This window comes from Molothrus ater, chromosome 5 (assembly GCF_012460135.2).
Source record: "Molothrus ater isolate BHLD 08-10-18 breed brown headed cowbird chromosome 5, BPBGC_Mater_1.1, whole genome shotgun sequence".
In the NCBI taxonomy this organism is placed as follows: Eukaryota; Metazoa; Chordata; class Aves; order Passeriformes; family Icteridae; genus Molothrus; species Molothrus ater.
Window position 1 is genome coordinate 71,342,043 of NC_050482.2, and position 25,613 is coordinate 71,367,655.

The following is a 25,613-nucleotide window of genomic DNA, read 5'->3' on the forward strand; positions in this document are numbered from 1 at the left end:
AGAGGAATTTTGCCTGGAGAGATCAGTTCTGGAGCTGAAGTTTGCTTTGATTCCTTTAGCTTCCAACAACAGGAGTTATGAACACGCCTTTGCCTTTCCAGCACAGGGTTTGGTTTTTGTGCCATCACTTCCCAGGATGTGCAGCAGGTGTAGCTGGGCTCAGCAGGGCCAGCTCACCCAGCTCTGAGCACACCTTTGGCTGCAGTGTAAATCTCCTCATATATTCGTTTATAATTTTATGATCCAGCCATTTTTCCAACCAAAAGAAGGGCAGGTCTTGGCAGGCTACAGCAAATATGAGATTGGAACAGTCAGGGATTGGCAAACATTCCTTATCTTCAGGAAGGTTGGACCTGTTTGTGTGCTTGCTCTGAAATTAGTCCCCAAAAACACCCTGAAAATGAAAGTTAAAATGTTTTGGGGGTGTCCTGATTTTTTTTAAGAAATATTTATTCAGTTACCCTGGTACTAGATTTTTTCAGACTTCTGAGTACTAATGATTTTAAATTCAAAATCCTTATCCAAATTACCTAAAATAGGACACCTAAAAATGAAAACCTTCCTCTAAACTCATTATCATATTTTTTAGATGCAGATCCACCCTTATAGTCATTGATGGGAAAATTTTCTGTCTCCTAAATTCTTCTCTTCATTTGCAATTTTATTTGTGTGCTCATGTGTTCCACTCTGCAAAGGGGGTACCCTCATGAGCCATTCTCCAAATGAGATACTGACATTATATTTGGCAAAATATTATATATATAAAATGTTATAGATATATGATATATATTATATGTAATATTAAATTTAATATCTTATATATAAATAAAATAATAATATATTATTGTATATTATGAGATAATTATTATATTAATTATATTATAAAAATTATCATATCCATTATTATTAAATTATATATATATAATATATATATACGCTTATATATGTAGCTAAAATATAAAATGTATTATATATCATATATATTACAATTACTTATAAATCTTCAGGCAATTATAACTTATTCATGATTATAATTATTAAATTATAATATTGTTATAATTATATCTTATATATAATACATAATATAATGTATATAACTATATTCTAAAATTAATATATAATTTTATAATATTTTTAAATTGTATACTAATATATAATTATTACACTTGTAATATATAAGAAATAATTATATTATAAATAACAAAATCATATATAAGATAAAATAATTATGTCTAATATAATTATATGCATATTTTACATATTATATATTATATATTATATATATTATATATATTATATAATAATATATTCAAAATAATTTAAATGTCTAATATATGTGATAATACTTATAATAATAATATTATAATAATATTATAATATATAATAATATCATTATAACAATTATATTCATACTATATAAATATTAACTATAGTATCATAATAAAATAGTATATTTAATATATTATATTATTATAATACATAAAATTAAATATATACTATAGTACACATATATAATAAAAGTATAAATAATAAAATATTAATATAGAAAATAGTATTATATTGATATATTATTAATATATACTATTATATACAATGTTACAGATATATTTTCTATAAATTATATATATTATATATTGGTACTATTATACTATATGTAATGAATATATTTATTTCAATTATGTTCTCCTATTATATAATTATTATAATTATTACAATATCTATTATGAATATAAATTATTATTATATGTATTATATTATTTTGTATATATAATTATTAAATATAGCATATATTATACATTACATATTATTATTAATTGGGTATTTATTATTATAGTAATAACTATGATAAATAAAATATATAATATCTAATATAATCAGATATATTTTAGTGTAATAATATTACATATAATATTATATATATGACATATAATTTTTAACATATAATACATAAATACTCTATATTATAACATATATTATTATATAGAATATATATAATGTATTATATATATTAAATTGGAATTTATTAGCTGATATCTTAATAAGTAATATTATAAAAATATCATAATCGCGTAATAATTATAGAATAACATTATATTTTGGATAGTTATAGTAATTATATTAATAATATATAAAATCTAATTCTAATATTGTAGTACTTTATTATACTCGTATAATATTGCACTATAAAATACAATAGGTATTATAGCGAAATAAAATAGTATAACATATATAATAATACTATCTATCACATTATATAATAATATATACAATGTTATATCAACATTGTATATGATATGTAATATTTATATTGTATTATATTGTATTATATTGTATTATATTGTATTATATTATATTATATTATATTATATTATATTATATTATATTATATTATATTATATTATATTATATTATATTATATTATATTATATTATATTATATATAATAATATAGTTATTACAATTATATTACACTATTATGTATTATTGTGTGATTATTATAATAATCATTATATATGTTATAAATGAAAAAGAATTATTGTATTATTGTGATATTATTACTTTATTGATAATAATTAATATTTAATAATAAGTATAATATACATTATATATATTATAGAAGTATATATTATATAATAATTTTAATAACAATTAGAATATATAAATGTATATAATACAAATATATATTATATAATATTTATAGATAACATATTATATATCTCTATAATATTATACATGTATCATAATATCTTAATATAATACCTATATTTACTTATATTAATTAGAAATATATAACAGTTATCTATTATATGATGATTATTTTATCATTATATATTTTATGTTTATTTAGGTTTATTGTATTTATTATGGTACATATGCTATAAATATTATATATATTATTTTAGATATATAATAAAATATCATATATGTCTAGTTTAATCTTCTACTTGGCCATTATAATCTTGTGATTCATACCTTGTGAAGAATAACATTTTATATAATAATCTATTTATGTGTTATGTTTAGGAGATGGTTTGTGACTCATGTACCTGTTGCTTTAAGAAAAATGTTGAAGGAATCAATACAGAAAACCTGGCAGGACCTCTGAACTATTTCAGATCATAATATTGTCATTATTATTATTATTCTAATTACTATAACCTGTTATTAGTAGAGGAATAATATCTCAAGTTTCATTGATCTTGTCAGCTAAGTCTGTGATGATGTGACCCACGTAATACTAATTTTAGAGTTAATAATATGGAACATCAGTGTTGCAGTGATAAGATTATATTAAAATAAATATGCATTTCAGTGAGATAGAGTCATTTATGGTTTTTGCAGATAACAAGAGCACTCATTTATTTGGCAGCAATATTTCCTTCTGAGAAACGTGAAACTCTTCTGATTATTTCCTGCCTGCTGACTTCAGAGAAGGAAATGCTGCATTTTATAGAAACGCCTCATAGTGAGACACAGCTGAGGAGAGGAATTATTAAGGTTTGACATCACTGCCTCAGAATATCTCTGGTTTAAGATGCAGATCTATAATAAGAATTTCAGTAATACTTCCCAGGGTTTTTTTCCTGCAAAATGCAATTTGTTTTTCTGAGCAAATCTCAAGGATTCCAACAGAATATTTTGTAAAGACATGTATTTCTCCTGTAACAATATCTTATTAAAGGTCAATTACTCTTTATAAAGTTCAATTATAAATATATACAATATATTCAATTCAAATTCAATTATATATATACAATTACTCATTAATTGACCTGTTGCTTTCTGATATTCTCAATCAAGACTTGCTTAGTTTTTCACTAAAAGTGGTAATCACATTACAGCATGTTTAGAACTAACTAAAAAAAAACCTCAGCATTTAGTCCCATTGCAAAAAAATCCTCAGCTTGAACTGTGTTTAGGTACTTCAGAATAAATACATTAATTAAATAGAAATTAACACTGGAAAAAGAGTTATATTTTTCAGATCTTTATTAAGAGTTTCAGCTGGAAAAAACTTTCAGCATATTTCAAACTTGAGGAAGGCAAAATGGCAATATACTCCACAGTGAAAACTGGTAGACTAAATCTAATGTTACCTATGTTAGAAAAACATTTTGAATGCTTTAAATTTAAGTTGACAGCCTGAGGTATTTTCTGTTTATTCTACAACAACTAGTACTTTATTCCCAATTTATTTTAGTGCCAGGATAGACAGGAGTTGTTGATAATAGGGACACAAAATCCATAGGAGGGCTTGGTTTTTGTAGACTACATGATCCTAATGCATATAGAAAACTGTGGGTTTAGGGATGCTGGGTTTTCCGGGTTTTTTTTGTTTTTTTTTTTTTGTAAAGAGCTAAAAAACATCACAAAACCAGGTAATCAGAGGTCATTATGTCTGCTCAATTGTATATTTAAAAGCAAAGAAATGCCAGATAACTGAGCTGTCTCATGTCTTGTGTAGTTATTCTGGCAGAAGGACTTTGAAAATGCCATTAAAGAGCTTTTTGATATCCTCAAGGAAGAGTTGGGTAAACACAAGGCTCATGCCCTTAAATCTCCCACAGTCTGATGAAAACTCACTGCCTTTTTTATTTGTTTATTTTGATTTCACTGGACTTACCATGATTTCTATATAAGGATCTCTAAACTGTAAGTTTGTAGTCTCTATTTGAAAGCACGCCTGCCTTGGAAGAGTTGTAAATTTGCCTCCAAAATGGCTTTCTTGGTTAACAATTTCTCTTATGAACTTGGAAAACAACAGGTTTTTCTTCTTTCCTGGAGGATTTTCCCAGTGATGGGGCTCAGACACAGGATGCCAGTTTTAATCGCAGAGTCAGTAATGTGATTTTGCAATGAAACCAGAGCCCCAGGGCCCCCTCTGCCTCTCAGGCTGGCCTTTGGAGCAGGAGGAATTAGAAGGGAGAGTGTCTACTTCTTCTCTGGTATGAGAAGCAAGGAGATAAAAAACTTTTGCAAAAATCCCACTTGGTTGATCACCTCTTTAATTTTTTCATGTTCTGTACTAGCTGGTTGTTGAAATACAAGCTGTAACCTTGATGAAACTTCTACTTTCTGAATGATGTTAATTCTTATTTGTTTGAAAAACCTCGCTTTACTTTCATCTGGGGTAAATGTCTGGGCATGAATCATCAGACCTGACCAGAATTTCATTTCCAGTCTGACATCAATTATCAAAGCACCTTTGCTAAAACATGGGAAAATCAAGATGCTCCCATCAAAAAACACCCTATAATATAAAAAAACCAAACCCCAGTGTACAGAAATAAATACCCAAACAACAGAAGTAAAGGGAAATGATGTTAGTATGAGTCACCTGACTGACTCTGTGTCTGGCGTAGATCAGGAGTGTTTCTAGAGCTGCCAGGGCATTTATTTAATGTTAAAATTCTCCTTACAGAAGGAGAATGACACACCATTATTTTCTCCGTGTACAGTTCCTGAGGTTTCTGGAACTTGGATTTTTCTTTAATAATTTCCAGACCTAGATGTACTACTGCTATCTTCTGTATTAGAGAAGTTTATTATCAGAATTTATAATCAGTTTATAGTCAGAGCTGTAAATGGAAAAAACATGTGCTGCTCATTGTCTTTAAGCAATAAAATGCAATCAAATCCACCCCCAAAGGCCAGGATGTGAGGAGCTTCCTTTCAGTGAGTATCCAACCCTTTCCCCATCCCATCTGGGGCAGATGGTAGAAGAAAGGTCAGAAAATCATTTAATACAAACAATCTCTTTAGCCCTCTGATCTGCTCCTTTCTCAGCTAAAGTGTGCTAGATTTTCTTTATGTCCATTGTCTCTATTCCATATCCTAAGCAAGTTTAAAATTTGGAAAGAAATTTGGTTTCCTAGATTTAGGTTTCTGTACAGCACTGCAGAAGAAGAAAATAAAGCAAAATTGTCAGCATCACCACAAAATGTGTGTGGTGATGGAGACAAAATCTACAGTGATCTTCCTAAGTAGGTTTGATCCTATTGCAAAGGTACTTTCTGAGAGCTGTCAACAAAAAAATCACACTAGTAATATTTTTAGAGATTTCTTTCCTCTTTTAATAACTGTTGGGATCGTCCTTTAAGAAAGCTTTTATCTGGACAAGGGTGCCTGTGGAAAGCTGTGAATTTTCAAGTATTCAGTGTTTCAAGGTTTACTGAAGGCTCCTTCAACAAGGAAGGAAATTTATATATATGTGGTACAAAAACAGTGGTCCTTTGGATAAAAATGCCCTCCCTTCCCTCCACACAAACACCAAAAAAAACCCCAAATCAAACAAACCTTAACACCTATCACTTTATTGCATCAGTTCAGAGTAATCTTTCTCAAATCCATTACTGAGATGTGCTGCAAAAATGAATACACACTTTCTTCATTTGCTCTCCACTTTGACTGTTGAACACATTCTGCTTCAAGACTTCATTTGCGAACTTCATTTCCTCTCCACTTTGACTATTTTTCAAGCCAAACCCCAGAGTTGCAGTGCAGTTTGAGTTCTGAGGGTGCTCAGTGACAGCCCTGGGGTCTCACCTGGCCATGGCTCAGAGGACCAAGCCTGGAACAATGAGCTCAGCTCATGAAAGGCCATCAGAGAAGCCCAAGTGAAACTTGATTGTCCATGTAGAGCTGTAGGACTAAATACAGAGCAAGAGGACTTGAAAATAAAGTCAGTGAAAAATGTCAAAGCAGCTTATTGTGGATTTCTTCTTCTTAATTTTTCAATCATAATTAAATTTATGACAAAAGTGCAAAATTTTGGCTTGTCCTACTGTTGGTCTAGAGAAGGACTGAGAGCAAGAGGATGGGAGAGTTCCCCAAAATTTTGAACACCTTTTCCCCTTATTGTTGTTTCAGATGAGGAAAGGAAGAAGATAGGGTAAAGCAAATAAAAGCCAATGATCAAAGACACTTTTTTGAACTCCCAAAATGTAAACTAGTTGTTGAAGTCTAATTAGACCCCTTTTGTGCTCAGAAAAACAGGAGCACAGGCAAAGTTACAAAAGACCTTGGGGTTTTTTTACATATAAGTTTCCTCACTCTCCTCTGAGGTTCTTAAACCAGGAAGAATTTCTCTCTTGTTGGCAGTTTCTGGTTCTTTGCTGGTGGATCTTTCTGCATTTTTAATATCTGTCATCTCTTTGCCATCTGGTTTGAAGCGTTTGATAATTAAAACAGAGAGTACTATGTACAAGAGACAGCATCCTGCCCGTAGTCCTGCAATGAGGCCAAGATATACATTCCTGGGGAAATAAAAGGGACAAAATGCATTTATATTAATAAAACTTTCCAATTCTGTATGGAACCAAGTAGGATATAAAGAGCAGTTTGACAAAACCATCTATTCTCAGCTAGGTATTGCTTCACATTTGAAAATAAGAAATAACGGGCAGAAAGTAAACGACCTTGTGATATTTAGCCCCAGACAGGCTCTAATCAGGTATCAGACTCACAGCAGAAATGTCTGGAGTGTGCTGCCATCCAGCAGACTCTATTTTAGGGCTGACAAAAGAGGAGCTGCACCTGCTGGGCCTTTTTGCCTGTTGTCCCTGCCCTTCCCCAGCAGAGTCAGTGCTCCTGGCCACAGCTCCCCAGTCACTTGTATCCTCCCTCCAAGGGGATTTTGTGAAATTTCTTACACAATAAGAAGGAAATAAATGAGGGAGAGAATCTGCAGAGCTACACACATTCCACAGTTTTTCAGCACCCCACAAAGCCAAAGTGTCACAGAGTTACTCAGTGCATTTATTTCATTATTCAGTGCAGACTACAACCAAAGAACCAATTCTAATGACTTCAGGCAGTACCCTGCAATTTTAGATGTCAGACTGAATAAAAATTATTTGGTTTATTTACCTATTAAGGTCTAGTAAGGAAGAGTGGTGCTGTCAGACCCTAATCAGACAGCAGGCATGAGGAAAGTCCACCCTGGTTACTGCTCCCAGATGGCCAAACCCCAAAGAGGATTACCTGAACTCTTTTGTGTCGTACACTCTGCAGGACCCTGATCCCCCACAGCTTTTTGTCCCCCATTTCAAGCAGGTCTCATCTATCAAGGCACCAAAATAAATAGGGGCTGGGAGTCCTCCTGCAAAGAAAATTCTCATTACATGATCTCAAACATGGAGATCCCATTATTTAACTTCACGTAAAGAAATGAGGAAGTCAATCTATGCCTGTATAGAATGGGACTAAACATCCAGTTCCAGCTTTGAGATGACAAGATTTACTTAAGTAAAAGTACTTAAAGGGAGTTGAAACAATGGACTTAAAACAATAGCTTAAAAATATCCAGAAGGGAAACGTTAGCAATTCTCTTTAATGGTATTTTTCTTAGAAGTTTAACTTCCTTTGTTTAAAGAAATAATATAACCAACATTTCGTTTACAATCCCTGGTGTGGAATTACATGCCATGACATATGAATATTTATGTATATTGATGTCTATATTCAGGTCTTGCTGTTAAAAGGGGATTAGTGCAGTGCAAAGGGATGAAATTAAGCACTTGCTCCATAGAAACTGCGTAATAAGTGTACTATTTATGTAGTACTGGAAGAATTTCTTTTAGACAGACAATTATGTTTTAATAGCATCAGTATGAGGGAGATTATGCAATTTTCTGAAGTTAACTGTCCTATAAAAATAGAAGATTGATTCTCTGCAAAATATGGACATTGAAAAAGAGATCCAAATAAATGACTACTTGGGCTTTCCTGAAAGGCAGAGTTTTCAAAATCAGCAAACAAGGGAAGATGAGGAGAGGTTCATTTGAGGCAGGGCAGATTATGTATCTGAACAATTAAATTATTATTTATTGCAGATAAACTCAAGAAACAAAAACATAGGCAAAGTACATGGGAACTTTAGGGGAATAATGGTCAGCAAAAGGGAGGATGGGTGTTAGGGCTATGCAGACTGATCAAGCTCAGGTACTTGTGTCCACAATAAAAAAAAAGAGAAACTCAAAAGTAAAATGAAATTTCCTTCCTTTGCCTCATTTATTTTCAGTGTAGAGAAAAAATCTGAAGAGATAATCATAATATGTAAATACATAATAATAATATGTAAATACCAGGTAATCATCATATGTAAATAGCAGGAAATATGTAGTAAGCTCCTCCAAACATTTTGAAATGTATAGTCTGCTTACAAAGAACAATTTTGGAAAATTTCTTTTGTTTTTCTCTGGAGCAAGGGCACTGCAATGGCTACCTCTGGTCTACCTCTTTGGCTTCTTTGTCTACCCACTTGAAAATCCCAAAGAAATTCAATCTTACCTAGTACTCTACCACCCAAAGCTTCTATCCCAACAGCAAAGGATTTCAGGTCTGGTGAAACAGATCTGGAAAAGAAACAAAAAGAGTGTTGAGGAGCAGAGAAATGGATCTGCAACCATGCTGAGAACACCTGCCCTTGCCTCACTGCAGCAGTGCTGTGGCTTACCCAGAACAGCCCCTGGAACCCTGACTGAAAACATCCACCAAGTTAAAATTCACATGTAGAGTCTCCTTCCACAGAACAACACCACAGAACAACACTGAATTAAATGCAAGAATCTACAGAAACTCATCTTGAACCAAAGTTCCGGTTGTGAATACTTCTGGGAGATGATGCACAGGGATATGAAAGTGAACCCACCAAAAGAAGGCAGTTCAAGCCCATAAATTAAGCTCAAGCCTGGCTTTATTCACTGTGCAGTGATGACCAGAGGGAACAAGGGTGTGCAGTCCTTGTTGACTTAACCACCTCTGCCTCGAGCATTTTACAGAGAGACAGCAAATGTGAGTGACCTGGCTGTAAAAACACCTCATTGCCACCAGTGGAAAGCAGCCTGTGTCCATCAGGTGAGCTGGAGAATTGACAAAACCCAGGGGGGAGCACTGAGCTGGCACAGGGGCGGGAGGGAGCCTGGCTGTGCCCAGCCTGCCCTGCTCTGCAGTTTGTACACCGTGCTGTCTCTTCAGCAGCACCACCCAAGGCTTCTCACCACACAAATTAGGGCTCTGAAAACTGGCCAACAATTTTTATGCACACCTGTCCATAACCCAGGTGTGCCCTGCACTTAGAAGGAACTCAGCACTGCAGGAAATCAGCAGCTTAGCCAAGTTATTTAGTCATGTACAGTGACATTGTGATTCACCCATGAGCAGGAGGAGAACGACACTTCCATGTGACAGGCACAAAACATTGTCTTTTCTTCTGAATGTAAAATGCTTTCCAACTGAAGGAATGAAAATTTTAAAAAATATTGCTGCTATAATTCTGTGCCTATCAGCTGACCAAAAAAATGTGAGTATCAGACTTCTCCCAACACAGAAGATATTGTGAGGCCACAAGGCTTAACAAAGGTACCTGTTTTTCTCTGAGTAATGTGAACAGCACTGGCTATGGCTTAGCAATGCATCTCATTTCAAGTCCAATGCTTTGGTAAAAACATCCCTATCACTGGAATTGAAACCCAGCATTCAGGATCAGCATAATGCCCCCCCTTTCATCACCAAAGTATCCACTCAACATCAAACTAGAATTAAATTTCTGGACAGATATTTTGCTCTGCCTCTGAAAAGAGTTGGATTTCAGAGCACAGGTAAATAAATCCTCAGGAGTACAATTTGATCCACATGCCATTCCTCACAGCAGGAATGAAATAGTAGATGGCATTTTCTGTTTCTCTTTCCCCAAGCGTTATGGTCAAGGTAAGGTAAAGTATTTCACCTAAACATAATCATGTACGTAGGAGTGCCTCCTAAGGCTAAAATAAATGCACATGCAGTCTGTAATGCTAAAAAATAGGGAAAGGCTTTGGCACAGCTTTCTCTTTGGCACTGTCCCAAAACTGCAGAGGAATTGCCAAGCCCGAGCCCTTGTCCTTCCACACAGCTGCAGTTGTGAAACACCTGAAAGGAGAAGATGAGAAGAAGAATTTATATATTCAGAATTCAGCATCAATAAACAACTAGCTAGATTTTTCACTCCCCACACAGCCAGGCTGTTGTTGATGCTGAAAAATCCTCTGCAATCATCTCTGCAGACTGATTGCCAGGTCACTGATATGCTCCAGCCTCTCTGAGCTGCTCCAGAGACACAAAGCAGCTGGAGTTCTAGTTTCAGCTATGCCACTGCTAGAACACAAGGTGCTCTGTGTGGGTTTAAAGTGGGTCAAAGCTAAAAAAAAAGCAGATGTGAACTGCTATCCAGCCATTCTGCTCAGGTATGCCATGAAGAATATGTGTAACAACAAGAAAAAATAGAGGTGTGGACCAAATATGCATCATTCACATAGGTCATTATGTGCTTAAACAGCATTTGGATTGATAATGGGCTTTGAAGTCAGCAGGACACATGGGTTTGGAGGCAAATTTTCCTGAAGTGAAGCCAGACAATATTGATGGGATGTTTAAATACAAGCCTGATAATGCTGCTTGTCTTTTTCAGTATTGTCAGTGAAGACAATTCTGCTTCTGCCAGAAGATATAAGCATTTGCACACTCTTCTGCAAACATGGTGTTTTTAACAGTCTTGCTCAGGCAGGATTATTTGATTTCCTGGAAATGGCTTTGCTGCTGATAAAAATATCTTCCCTATATCTGGTCTAAAGCTGCCCTCTTCTAACTTAGAACCCTTGCTCCTTGTCCTATTGCAGAGTCATCTATCCCCTGGATATTTACCATATTTTTCCCTGTCCCAGATGATGATTTGCACCCTGCAAAGCAGGCTGTCATGTATGTGATGCCATCGTCCCCACAGACAGGGTCCCACTGGTCCAGCTTGCAGCTGCACTCAGCATTACAGCTGGCCACGTAGATGTGCTTGCTGGAGGAAAGGTGCTTCATTCTGGGGGACAAAAGGAGGAAATTAAGGAATTATTTATTGGAATTATATATTTTAAAAAATTATATATATTAAGGAGTAGGCAGGAAAAACACGGAGAAAGTGAATTAATCAAAATAAACAGATATCTCCACTGTGAAGTTGTCATATCGACACTAAGGTGATTTCAGCTAAAATAAAGTTCTCTTGGGATTTTTCATCAAGCAATAACATTTCTATGGATTGCCACTGAAAAGGCATGGAAATGAAAAGGCTGGGTGGGAATATGTGGCATTAATTTTGCATTTGAAAGCTCACCCTAAGAAAAAGAAAATCATACCTAGAATAGAGATTCTACATGGCCCAAGGAAAAACCATCATTTCCTCAGCAGTAGGGTATCATACCATATCCAGGTGATAGACGTAGGGTGTGAAAGTACAGAAAAAAATAAAACCAAAACAGCAATTGACATTTTTTCACTGGTTCCAGGTCACGGTACCAGGACACTCTGAGCACATGTCAGCAGTGCTCACTTTCCAGAAAGAAAATGTTAGGAGCATACCAGCTACAAATCATCCTTGCTGTGAGGTCAAATATAAGGTAAAAAATGTTCAGAAATTGACTTTTTTTCCTCCTTCTCCCTTCCCTCAGCCAAGAGCACACATTATGTAGGCTACATTTCCCCTAAGTCTCTTAGAAGGGAAGATCACTGAGGGATTTAGCCCTCATTAGGCTGTTGCTTGTCTTCAAAATACAAATTGTTAAATAGGTAAAAAACGAAGTGGGTCACTTAACCAGAAACACCTCTGGCATGTGCCAAATTCTCCAGACTCAGTTCTCCTGGAGAAACTCGAAATGCTCTTTATATATATATATTCTCTCATGCTCTTGATGCTTTTTTTTAATTCACTCTGTGGCATCAGATGTTGCACTCAACCAGGTCATAAAATCTATAAAAATATATAGATTATATTTCTATAGCATATTTATTTATTTTCATATAATGTAAACAAAAAAAAGCTTCTACTTAATCATATTAGTCAATTATACAAGAGTCCTACATTTCCCACAACACCTTAAATTGAAGCTTTGAAATAGAAGAAATTTAATTTGACCTGAATAACAAAAAAATATAAAACACCTGAACTGTAACCAATCACAAATGCTAAGAAATGGAAACAAAAAAAGCAAAAAACCCAAAAAACACCAATCAAAAAGTATATACTTATTTGTTTATAAAATCTATAAAAATATATAAAGAATAAACCAAAAAAAGAAAAAAAATTAAAAGCATGTACTTAATATTTTATAGAATCTATAAAAATATATATATAATGTAAACAATAACAGACTTCTACTTAATCATATGAGTCAATTATACTTCTACTTAATCATATGAGTCAATTATACAAGAGTCCTACATTTCCCACAATACCTTAAACTAAAGCTTTGAAATAGAATATAGAAATTCAATTTGCCTGTAATAAATGTCATCTTTTTAAGCAATTTGCCAGAATATGTAGGTATATTGTCAGAAACAGAAAAATTTAGGAAAAAGAAATGTCCAGTTTAAACAAATTCAGAAAATAAAATTGGTATATTTTCCCCATCCCCAGCTTTAGGCATGACTTCAGGCTGACAATTGTGTCTCAAAACCTTGGATTTTTTTCTGTGCATCCCCCCAAAGCAGCAGCTGTGACAAGTGACCCTGGCAGCCCGAGGTGAGGGGTACAAACCCAGAGTAGGGCGCTGTCAGCCCGGCCACCTGCAGCACCTCACAGCTGCACGTGAAGTACAGGAGGTTCACCAAATATGCCACTATGAAGGTGATGCAGGCAAACTTGGCCATTTCAGCTATGTGAAGCTTGAATTTCTTGATCAGGAAGCCTCCTAGAAACATGCCCAGGATTGTGACAGGTAGAAGTATCACACCTGCAAAGAGACAGTAAAAAAAATGTTAACTGCTCTCACTTGCACTGGCTCTACATTTCTAAAATAAATAGGTATATTTCATTCTATTTCTAGAATAAATAGGTATCAGATACCTATTTTTGGGCAGATTCTTTGAGGTTCTATATTATCTTCTGGTAATTTCACATCCCCATTTTCTTTTGCAAATCATATTATGACTTTAGAAAGCTCAATAATAATTTGTGCTATATTGTTTGTATGTAGATATAAAAAAACCTGTACAGGTGCCTGTTAGAAGCTGGAGTAAATTTCTTAGCTCATACACACTTCATATGAAATAAAACATAAAACTTTATGAAAGCTACAAAAAAGTCTCCAAAATGGAACATAAAAGGAAGTTACATCTGGTTCTGCACTGGATTCCATTTTGACCTGAGAGTGAATAATGAGATTATTTGCATTTAGATTTAATCTGTTCAGTATTTCACAAACACCAGCCTTTACTTGCTAAACAGAGGTTTGACAAGGTGTTACTGGCAGGGGTTTGCCTTTCTCTGCTTTTACTGTTGATTAGTTTTCTTGGTCATTTCTGCCAAATTTTCTAAGCATTCAGGAAAAAAAAGATAGGAAAAAGAAAGTTTTCCCCACATTTGAGGCTGACAAAGGCATTATGTCTTCAGATTAAAGTAATTCAATATCAGTTCTACAATGACTTCACATAGCCTGGTTTTCCTTTCAGACTATGAGACCATATCAATCGCTGTAAGATTAATATAATTTCAGCGGTCTTTTTTTGTAGAACACTATTAAGTACTTATTTCTGAAGGAACTGGCAAATAGAAAAACAGCCTTGAAATTAATGGAGTGACTCAAACTTTTATATTTTGGTTTCTTATTGCTTATAAAATTTGGATTTGTAATCAAAAGGAAAGAAGATTTATACCAATATGTTACTCTGAAAAGAAAAAAAATCACATATTTCATTAAACATTTTAAAATTTCTTTTCTATTAGTTTTTACTAAGTTGCAGCTGATGTCTGATGTGTGGTTTTTACTCATGAAAACAGACACAGCCTAAATCTCACTATGAAAAAACCTTCCACCCAGTTTTAATAATCCTCTAGCTCAGTGAATTAGGAGCACTAGGAAAATTAACACTAAAATTAACATCCATTTTCAAAATACAGTAAGAAAGTTAGGAAACCACTACATGCTTTCTTTTTAACCAAAAAAAAGTTCACATAAACTCCTTCTAAAACAGAAGGCAAGATAATACATAAAAGCTTCCTTTTCGACACTGGAATTTGAGAAGAAGTCAGGTACCTACCAATTAAGAAGATGGCTTTTGCCACTGACACATTAAATTGCTGCTCCATAAACTTTGTCTCATAGGTTATTATCCCAACAAGGGAGTTGTACTGCAGAATGGTGAGGAAGATGAACACCACAAAAATTGGATTTCCAAACAGCTTCCTGAGTGCTGGCAAGAAATCTGCAATGGAGAGCAAATAGTGCACACCCTGCTAAACACAGAGAGGAGTTGTTTTGGCATCCTTTAGATAGTGAAATTAACTTGGATTTAATTGCTGGCTGCCTTGCAGGTTATAATTCTGTGCTTATTACAGCACCTGGTTGCTCAGGTGAGAGTTCTCATTACCAACACGTGCCTGGTGTGAAAGGAGGAGCAGCACAGAGGATGCTGAGCTGGGAATCAGCATCCTGGATTATTTTATTATATTATTATGTGTGTGGCACAGGGCTCCTCACTCACAGCACACCTCCTCAATGCCTGCACAGAGCATCAACACCCTCCACCAAGAGTAAAATGTGGTTCCCAAAGCAGGAGCCTTCACCAACCACACAAGGACCCCACAAGAGGGTGATGTTTAGAAATCAGAAGCACCTGGCCTCAAAAAAAGGCTGGAATCATTCCTGGGACCTTTGGTTAGAATATTAAAATCCATTAAAACAAAGTGAACATAAACATCTGCATTTAGACTGTAGTCTGGCTCTTGGCACAGCTGCCTAAAACAGCTGTTGTAGGTGTGCACATATATACAAACAAAACCTTGGGTCTAATAATAAAAATATAAAAATAAAAGCAATGGTTGGATCTGGTGGTTACTATGTGGGATGAATTCAGCTTCCCTGAGCTCAAACACAGGAGCTACAAATCCAGGGAGTCTCCAACATCTAATGTAGTCATAATGAGCTCCATGTTTCCTTCCCAAACATTTGCCTCAGTTTCCTTGCCCAACACTTGCCAATCCTAGCTTGCCCACTATGGATTGCTCATCAATGAGGGATGGGATGTTTTCCCCACTCTCTCTTCATAACCATGGGATTGTAGCTGTCATACATCACCTCACAACTACCAACTGAGCATCTCTGGTGCTCAGAAAAACAGCACAGTTTTTTCTCAGCTGTCTGACATCAGAGGAGGACTGAAACTCACCCTTAGCATGTAATTATAATAGCACAAACTGAAGACATTTTTGCCCATAGTTTGCACTGCAGAAACCTGCATTTTGCTGAAGGTTGTGTGAGTCCATGTTCAGCTCACAATGAATCCATGAGACAGAATTGATATGCAAATATTTGGGCAATAATATTTCACCTTTTACTGCCTCTGAGAACTTTAATTGTGGCTGAGCTGGGGGTTCTATTTTACAGGGCTCTCCTTGAACAGACAAGTGACTAATCTTCCAGTTTTCATTCTCTCCTTCCTTTGGTAAGGAATAGGGCAAAAACCAGAAAGGCAATGAAGCAATGAAGTTGACAGCTCCACAGATAAGCAATCCAAGCCACCAGGCACCAACCCAGCGGCTGTCCTTAGGATTTATGCTGATGGCATCTATAAAATACAGAAAGACATGAAAACAGGGTAAATATTATGCAGAGCAAATAGGGTAAATAATATGCAGATTATTATACATTACTCTATATCCTCATATACATAATCAAAAAAACAGAACAGAGGTTATCAATGTCCCATATTAAGAATTTAAATACAGTTTGTTTTAAATCATAGAATCATAAAATAGTTTATGGTGGAAGAAACCATTAAGATCACCTCACTCCAACCTCCCTGCTTTGGGCAGGGATACCTTCCACTATCCCAGGTTGCTCAGAGCCCCATCCCACCTGGCCTTGGACACTTCCAGGGATGGGGAAGCCAGAGCTTCTCTGTGTTTCCTAAGTTGGAAATGACTCATCCCTGGAAGGGAATCAGTCCCATGAGTCCCATGCAGTCAAAAATACATGTATACCTTCAGACCCGTGGTGGCATTTCCTTGCCACTATCCTCCAATACTCTCTGGGGGAATGAGCAAAAGGATCTTTACCACCAAAAAAAAAAAAAAACCAACCAAACAAACAAACAACAACAAAAAAAAACCAACCCTTCCCTTTCTCAATTTCCCAGAGTGTCCTCCTTCTCCATCCCCAAACTCTACAGTTTTTCTCCAAATTTCCTCAATTTTTCCCTGGGATTAGAGACTTTAAAGTGATTTGAACAACAGCACGAGTTTAGAGATGAATCTTTGCTGCATGCTTTTTAAGAGAACATACTTTTTGCTAAGTGTTGAAAGTATCCATGAGCCTTTCACTGTTCCCTCAACAGGGGGATGGCCTTTTATTCAACCAATCATTTGTTGTCAGCTGCACAGCAAGGGTGTAACAAGGGTGTGTACATGCATTAAAAAAAAACCAGTGGGGGTTTTTCAAGGGCTATTCCAACCGTGCTACAACGCCTGATTTTAAACCCTCAATTTTTGAGCAGGAAAAACTCTCTAGAGAGCCCCTGTTTTTGGGACAGTGAGCTAGGAAGGTGCTTTTTGGCATGGGGGTTCCTACACCCAGACACCTTCTGGCTTGATGTGCCACCCCACAGTGGTGGTCATGGTCCCTCACCGATGTCCACGACGCCGACATCAACCCAGAGGCTGGCACAGAAGGAGCCCAGCAGGAAGCCCAGCGTTGGCCCAAACATGCCTGAGGATCTCACCAGGCCTGCAGGAGAAGTAAGACAGCAAAAAACTGCATGGAAAAGGCAAACCTTCCTCTCTGAGGGCAAGGAAATGAGAGAGGAAGGAGCAGGGCATTGCGGAATGTCCTGAGGTGCGAGCTGCCCTGACCACAGCTGGGGTGGAGATCAGAGGCTGGGATGCCCATAGGAGCAAATGAAGGCTGCCAGAAACCCCACTGCATTTGCTGACCTGATGTGTAAATAAAGCACAATTTGATTTTGGTTACCACGAAAAGTAATCAACAACAACAAAAAAAAAATCGTCTAAATAATTCAGTCATAGGTTCTCACACTCCCTCGCCACTTTGTGTTGCTCTGTTGAAATTTAGTTGTGAGCAGGTAACAGGACCAAACTACAACTCAGTCATTTGGATTCCTGAATTCCAGTGCAGAACTGACACCTTGAAGTTGCAGAAGGATTAATTCCATTGGAAAATAAGGAATTCTTTACCAAATGCCTGTAAGATCTTGCCCACATCCAGCACTGTGCTTTGTAAATCCTATTGTGTTCTACTGCAGAGATTTTCCTCCTCAGAGAGTTGGTTTTGCAAACTCTCTTCTGAATGTAGTGATTGCTCAGTTTATCACCCAGAACCTTTGTAATAAATTGTTACATCTTAACAAATATGCTAAATTTTCTGTTCCTTCCCATGGCGACTCTAGTATTATTACTGTCACCACAACTCTACCAAAATTATTTCAGTTCATTCTGTAAAGAAAATGCTGCCTCTGCCTCAAAATTACTTATGTTCTTACTCAACAAAATATTAAAGCACAAAGGAAAAAGGAGAGACAAAGCTGAGATTTCTTGTTCAAGGTAAAACAATGAGATTAATGCTCAAAATTCATCAGCAAGGCTTCACTGACCTTTTTATTATAGGACATTTTTTTTAAGTTTGTGCTTTAAAAGAATACTGATCATAAATTGATTCAGCCAGATGATGAAAAATAAGATACAGAAAATAATTAAAGTTAGCCAAGAAAAGAAAGACCTGTTCTATAGAAAACACTGTTTTAACTTCCACTTTTTTTACAAAGTGATTCAGTCCACCAAAATGGAATAAGTGACTGAAAACTGCTATTCTGAAAGTAAAAATGAAATATTTTAATAAACTGTTAACTAAATCTTTTATTTCTCTGCCATAAATTAATTTCCATTTTGGTTGAATCCATGTTTACTTTATCTTTTTGATCCCACTTGCCCAGTAGTCCCAACCTGTCTCACTCTCTCCCACATTAAATTCTGACAAGAAAAAATTCAGCTAAACTTTTTAAAATACCTTTAATCAGAACCTCAGGGGAGATTACAAATATTTTGCATAACTGCTGAGTGGAATGCTTGTTTTTGACACAATATTTCCATTTTTCTTCAACCTGCAGATTTCCTCATTCCCAAATTAAGACATTGGCTATGGCCTTACCCTGTAGCATCACATGCTGAGCTCTTCCTGAAACTGTGTCTTAATGTCTTTCTGACCAGCTCAGTTTCACCAACTTGACTTCAGGCCACACAAACATCCCATGCTAATAAATCAGTTTGCCAACAAATTAATTAGCTTGGGTGTAAGTCTCTCTGTCTTGGGCAATAGGTTATGTGCAGTCAAAACAAGATCAAAACCCCAATTAGAAAGGATTTGTTACAACACCCTGGCAAGGTGTTGTTTATCCTTCAGCAAAGAGTGGCTTTAAAAAGCTTTCAACTGGAAGTGAAATGTGAAATTCAAAAAGCCAGGTAAGAGCTCCTGAAACACATTCACATTGCTGTAGTTAATTGTGACTTCATTAGAGATCCTCATGTTAAGGATCATTCCCTTATCTGTGAAATAGTGATTAGGAAGAATTTGGTTCTCTGAAGATGTAGTACTAAAGTTGATATGCCAGATAAGACAGATATGACTTTGTACTTTGGGGAAATGAGTATTTGATTATGCTTCTCTTCATCACAGATGCTCCTCTGGGAAAGAAAAAGGCCATCCTGGAGTTATCCCTAGAAAATAAATATGAGACCTCTTTTGCACTGCTTGGGGTTTTTTGTCTCTGTACAGCTCAAAGTTACCTAGATAATTTTTTTGTTGAGTATTTGCTTGACTATAGAAATGTTAAAGAACAGAATGTCTAGCATAAAAATGGCTCATTTGTACATTACCTATGTAAAATGCTGAGTTTTCTTCTTTAGAAAAATCATCAATATATGAAACTCCCAGAGGCATAATTGGTGCTTCCCCAATTCCACGTAGGAGGTTCCCCACCAACACAAAAAGCCACAGATAGGAATTTGTTGTTTTCTCACATCCTGCAGGCCATAAACATTTATATTTCTGTGAACATAATTCTGTCAATGCTTTACAGCAGCAGTAAAATAAGATAAAATATGAGGATTAACAATCATTATAGGGTGGGTTTATATACATCATGGTTTCTAGCAGGGATTTTACTGCTTTCCAGTAAAAAAGGGTTCACAACAGGGACAAGCTGAAGGGAATCCAGCATCAGAGCTTTATCTTACCATCATTTATCACTGTGCTGAGTGTTTCTGTAGCATCTGTGGCTGGAGGGCCCTCAGACCCTGGGGAGCAAGCTGACACACTCGTGGAGGAGTTGTCCACACTAACAGTTATCCTTTCATAATTGTAACTGGAAAACAACTGTGTGAAATACAACTGACACACGAAGGACTTTGCTCTGCAGGAAGCGTGTCTGAGCCCTGTTCACATGTGTTCATTCCTGTCTCACACACACAAAGTGCCGGGGAGGCCCATTCCCAGTGCTTTGCTTAAAAACAAATGGGTATCTCCATACCATTCTCAAATGTTCTGATGATTCTAACCCCAATATTTTCCTGAAATAAAGAGCAACAAATCTGCTCCCACAGATCATTCTTTAGACTGCAGGACAGAGTGAGAGTTCATACACATCTGTGTTTTTCCATAATGGCACCTCTTTCTTACCTTTCTGACAGATGCAAGGATGCCAAAGGATTGGAAAGGTAGGACCTACATCTGACAATTATGTGTTATAGCTTAAATGTGAATGGGGTATTTAGACATTTAATTCTTCCCAAGTTTAGATTAAAATATTCAGCATTTTAAAGAGCTTATCATGAGTAGCCACCATGAAGAAAGAAACCTTTTCCACCAAGATCTAATTACAGTTCACTTAAATATAAAAAAGGAAACACAGTTTAAAAATTATATTTATATTTATATTTATATTTATATTTATATTTATATTTATATTTATATTTATATTTATATTTATATTTATATTTATATTTATATTTATATTTATATCCATCCCAGGTGAAAAATTCAATCCAATTTATCCTTAGTTATGCATAAGTTCTGTAGAAATCTGAGGTTTCTCTCCTGCTTACCTGTAGCAAAAGGTAAACTTTCAGAGAGGAAATCAGAAAGCCAATATTTAAAAATCCGCCCATTTTCCTGTCAGAATAGCTGGAAGAAACTACTACTGCCAGGCTTTTAACTCAGATGTATGCTTTAAAAACCACTTTGTATGATCAGGTTCAATTAGTGCACAACATAAAAAGTCTCCATATTTACCGTCCCATTAGGAACTGAGGCATCACTGACAAAAAAGCTCCTACAGACATGATGAGACACCCAACAGCAATTATTTTTGGCCTATGAACTCTTGGTCCAAGGTAGCTCACCAACACCATCACCATCAAGTTACCTGCATCAACAGGAGAGAGAGCAAGCACAAAAAATAGGTTTTTTGGGAGTGAAAGAGTACTAAGAAGCACTGATCCACTTTTGAAGTACATATACCTATCTCAAAGCTGCCATCAATAATGCCAACAATTGATGATGAGATTTCAAATCTCCTTTCAATTTGACTGGACATGCTCTTCATGTAGCTTCCAGACAATCCTTTGGCAAAAAAGGAAAAAGCTAGAGCTCCAAGAAATATCTGAAGAGAGAAAATAATTAAGTTTGCAAAGTAACAGTTTTTGCTTTACAGCTGGATGCCTGAGCAACCCAGTCAAGAAGCACAAAAATCCTATGCTTTGCTTTCTAATTCTCTGTGAGAACCTGCCTATTGTTATCATTAAAACAGATTTTACTTTCTTTTTCAGGGTGGCCTCCAAAACCTCTGCTACTTCAAAGAAAAGGAATATTGATATTGATGGTGTGCATCTTCTAACTTTCTAGTACATTGGTTCAGCTGTTTCCTTCCTTAGGAAAAACTTGCAATTTTTCCATAGGAAAAACTTCTTCCTTAGGAAAAACTTGTTGCTTATTTCTGATATTCATATCTCATACTCATATCTAGTACTTATATCTTATTCCCTCTCCTTCTCCTGTTCTAAAACACATTAATAAAAAGATATATCTGCAACTACCACTGTGACTCTAGCACACCTCTAAATGAATTGTTAGCAAAATATGACCTCATTTTTCTACTTCTGAGCATATTTAACTTCTGTATGCTTGGAATCACAACCACAGAATAAGAATGGTTTGGGTGGGAAGGGATCTTAAAGGTCATCTTTAGATCATCTTTAACATCATCTTTAGATCACCTTTAGATCTTTAGATCATCTTAAAGATCATCCCCTGCCATGGGCAGAGACACCTTCTACCAGACCAGGTAGCTCAGAGCCCCATCCAACCTGGCCTTGGACTCTTCCAAGGATGGGGCATCCATGGATTCTGCGGGCAGCCTGTGCCAGGGCCTCACCACCCTCACAATGAAGAATTTCTCCCTAATATCCCATCTAAATCCACTCTCTGTCAGTTTGAAGCCATTCCCCCTTGTCAATATTCTCTCTTCATCTTCCTTGTTGGCTCCTTCAGGTACTGGAGGGCCACAAGGAGGTCAGCCCTGAGCCTTCTCCTCTCCAGCCCCAATTCTCCAGCCTTTCCCTCTGTGTCCCTCCTCTGGGCCGGCTCCAGCAGCTCCCTGTCCTTCCTGTGCTGGGGCCCCAGAGCTGGAGGCAGCTCTGCAGGTGGAGTTTCAGCAGGGCAGGGCAGAACCTCTCCCTCCCCTGCTGTCAAAATCCCTTCCATCCCCCTATGGATGCAGCCCAGGTCATTTTTCCCACCACATATAGCACCAAACAGTGCCATACATAACTGACTGAATTTTCAAAGGACTTCAAATGAAAATTCAGTGTTCCAGAGAAAATATGTGGTGAGGGCTCTTCCATACCTTTAGCTTTGAACAGTTATGGCATAGAGTCTTGGCAGGAGCTGCACTGCCGTCACTGTCCTGGAACAGGGATTTTTCTTTAAGCTGGCCAGCAGTGATTGGTCTGTCCATGGTTTTCCTTCTCCAGGTCTTCCTGTTTGAAAAATATTGCTATGTTTAACTATTATTGGCATAAGAATTGCATGTTCCAAAGTTTTTCAGACATACTCAGTGGTGAGACACTACTTGAGATATCTGCACATTCGATCTTTTCTCATCTTTGAGCACTCATTAAAGACTTCTCAAAGTAACTACTACTGCAACTAATTAAGGACTGATGCACCTGATTTGTGACACCTGCTTTCTAAAAGGCTCCAGGACTTTCTTGGACAGATGGAAAAGTTATAGGTAACTCACTGAAGATTTTTAGAAATCTCTGTGGAAAAGGAAAGTCCCCAGGCAGCTGGAGGCTGGGACAGTTGGTCAGAAAAACATCTTCACCACACTTGAGACAATCCTTTCTGAGATATGCATTTTTGATCACTGTTCCAGAATAAATGGACCTTTGGTGTGATCCAGTAGGCTTCTGCTATTATATTTCTGAGGATTTTCTCAGTGAACACTACCATTCTGTCAGCATTTGAATGAATAACATTATTTATTGGATAAATCTTTGTAGAATCAGACCACAAATGATGACAGAAGAGAAAATAGGGTTAGCAGTAGGGGAGATAAAGATATATTAAGGGGAAAGAGAGCACTGATTAAAAGAAACAAATAATGACTATCTGTAAGCCCACAAGCCTTCACAAGTTCCTGCAGGACAGATGATAAATGTAGATATTTTAATAAGACTGATAAAGTTTTAAGTTTAAAAGTTAGCTCTGATTCAAGGAGTCAGCTATATTGGCTTGTGTAGATTAAGCTGATCAGGGGAAAGCAGCTAATACTGAGGCATCTGGAATGATAATAAGTTTGAAAAAAAAATTTCCAAGTTTGTCTGTTGGAAAACTGGTGCAACAGTACCAAAATCAACCAGTTAGCTCCTATATACACATACGCATATATACTAAAAGATACAGAGTATATCAAGAAATTGGCCTGTAACATTTTCCCCTCAAGACACTGGAATCTCAAACATGCCACACTGTTTCAGCCACATGAGACCTTTCCAGGTTTCCCTCCTGCAGGCCCCTGAGGTCAACTGACCCCTAAGTGGAGCCCACCTAAGTGTCGTGGGGGATTTTTGACACCGGGGTTGTGGGGATGAGGCAGGGTCCCAGGAAGCCCCACAAAAATCACTGGGTTCCTCCGAGGAGTTCCTCTCTCCCAAGAAAGATGCCCAGGGCTACCTGGGTTCCCTGGGAAATGCCCACCTATGCCAGAAAGGACAACAAGCTTAGAAACCCAACAATCCCCTAGAAGTTCCTCCTAAGCACTGAAAATAGGCACTAATGTCTCATAAAAAGATATAAAGCCTCATAAGCACTCTAACTTGATTTTTGTAAATTTTAGTTCCAAATCCTACTCCAGTAGGAGGGGACTGTGAAAAGCAAGCTTGTATATTTCAGACTAAGCCCCATATGAAATTTCTAAAGGGACCTAAGCTACCTCAGACCACCTTCAGCAGCTTCTAAATTTAAAAAAAAGTTTCAAAAGTAAGCTATAGATAATTAAAGCATGGTGAAGTCAGACTTACCCCAGTCTTTAAAGGATTGGAGCTGAAAGACAGAGTTCTCTAAAGCAAATACATTATTTATATGTATTTTGCTGATGATTAACTTTGTGAAACATCTGACTCTGGTAAATAAAGAGTATGTCAATCAGTGACATGGTTTTCTTTTCAATATTTCAAATTTTAAATATAAAATTTTATTTGTGGTGCCAGACTGATAATCTACCTGAAACTCATAGAAAATGTTAAATTGTAGAAACACTTCTCTTACACCTAATCGAGCATTCACATTTTCCATAACGACTCTATGAGAATCTGAACTTTGGCAAACCAGTGAGTCATTGACACCAGTGGTATTTAAAGTTAAGCAAGAAAAATGATAAAAGATTTAATTAATGAATTAGGGGTAATGGATAGTTTTTCTACGGAGGGATAAAATACACTGCTCCCGATGGGAGTGACAGCACTTATCCTTAAAAAAAAGAAAATAATTGAATTTGCAGAAGTGTACTTTAAAGCTTTTCAAGTTTAGTGACAACGAGATGTGCAGAAAGGCTGCACTGGGAGCTCACAACTGAACAAACAACCGAGGTAAACAGCAAATGGAAGGGAGCAGGGAGGAGGGACAGAGCAGTCACTTACTTTGTGTCAGAGCGGTGTCAGGCTGGTTCTCTCCCATGCCCTGGGCTCCAGGCTCGGAGCCAGCGCAGCGTCACAGCCAAAGCTGCAAAGCTGTGACACAGCCTGCTCCCACAAGTGGAGCACCTCACCACATGGCTCTTAAACCTTGGATCCTTGGATTTCCTTCTTATGGTGATTGCAAAACTTTCCCCCAGTCAGCACTGCCAGAGCTGTGCAGGAGGCAGGTCTGGTGCTGCCACTGCTCTGGCAGCCTACCTGCAGCAGTGCCAGCCTCTCCCGGCTGCTGGAACAACTTGTTTTCTTCACTCTTTCTTTCTTTTTTTTTCTTTTTTTTTTTCTTTTTTTTTTTTTTTTTCTGATGTCTAAACATTGGGGCTGCATCA

At 36.4% G+C, this 25,613-nt stretch overlaps 1 protein-coding gene across 1 annotated transcript; it reads right to left on the reverse strand.

Moving 5' to 3' along the window:
* Positions 1 to 6,293: 6,293 nt before the first annotated feature.
* On the reverse strand, positions 6,294 to 25,307 carry LOC118697877 (solute carrier organic anion transporter family member 1C1-like). The gene is made up of 15 exons (XM_036400858.2): positions 25,231 to 25,307; positions 22,935 to 23,067; positions 21,551 to 21,692; positions 21,323 to 21,455; positions 20,269 to 20,396; positions 19,909 to 20,055; positions 17,648 to 17,746; positions 16,353 to 16,589; positions 15,063 to 15,227; positions 13,561 to 13,756; positions 11,682 to 11,847; positions 10,729 to 10,910; positions 9,291 to 9,355; positions 7,983 to 8,100; positions 6,294 to 7,255 (listed from the first exon to the last, which is right to left on the reverse strand). Exons 2-15 carry the CDS (start codon positions 23,043 to 23,045, stop codon positions 7,033 to 7,035), a joined length of 2,112 nt encoding a protein of 703 aa, XP_036256751.1. The 5' UTR covers positions 23,046 to 23,067; positions 25,231 to 25,307; the 3' UTR covers positions 6,294 to 7,032.
* Between the last annotated feature and the right edge of the window lie 306 nt (positions 25,308 to 25,613).

Excerpts from the sequence above, each read along its gene's own strand:
- LOC118697877 (XM_036400858.2), bottom strand. The coding sequence starts at position 23,045 with ATGGACAGACCAATCACTGCTGGCCAGCTTAAAGAAAAATCCCTGTTC. Across the intron at positions 16,590-17,647 it reads TGTCGGCGTCGTGGACATCG|ATGCCATCAGCATAAATCCT; the intron begins GTGAGGGACCAT and ends TGTATTTTATAG. Across the intron at positions 8,101-9,290 it reads TTTGGGTGGTAGAGTACTAG|GAGGACTCCCAGCCCCTATT; the intron begins GTAAGATTGAAT and ends TTTTCTTTGCAG.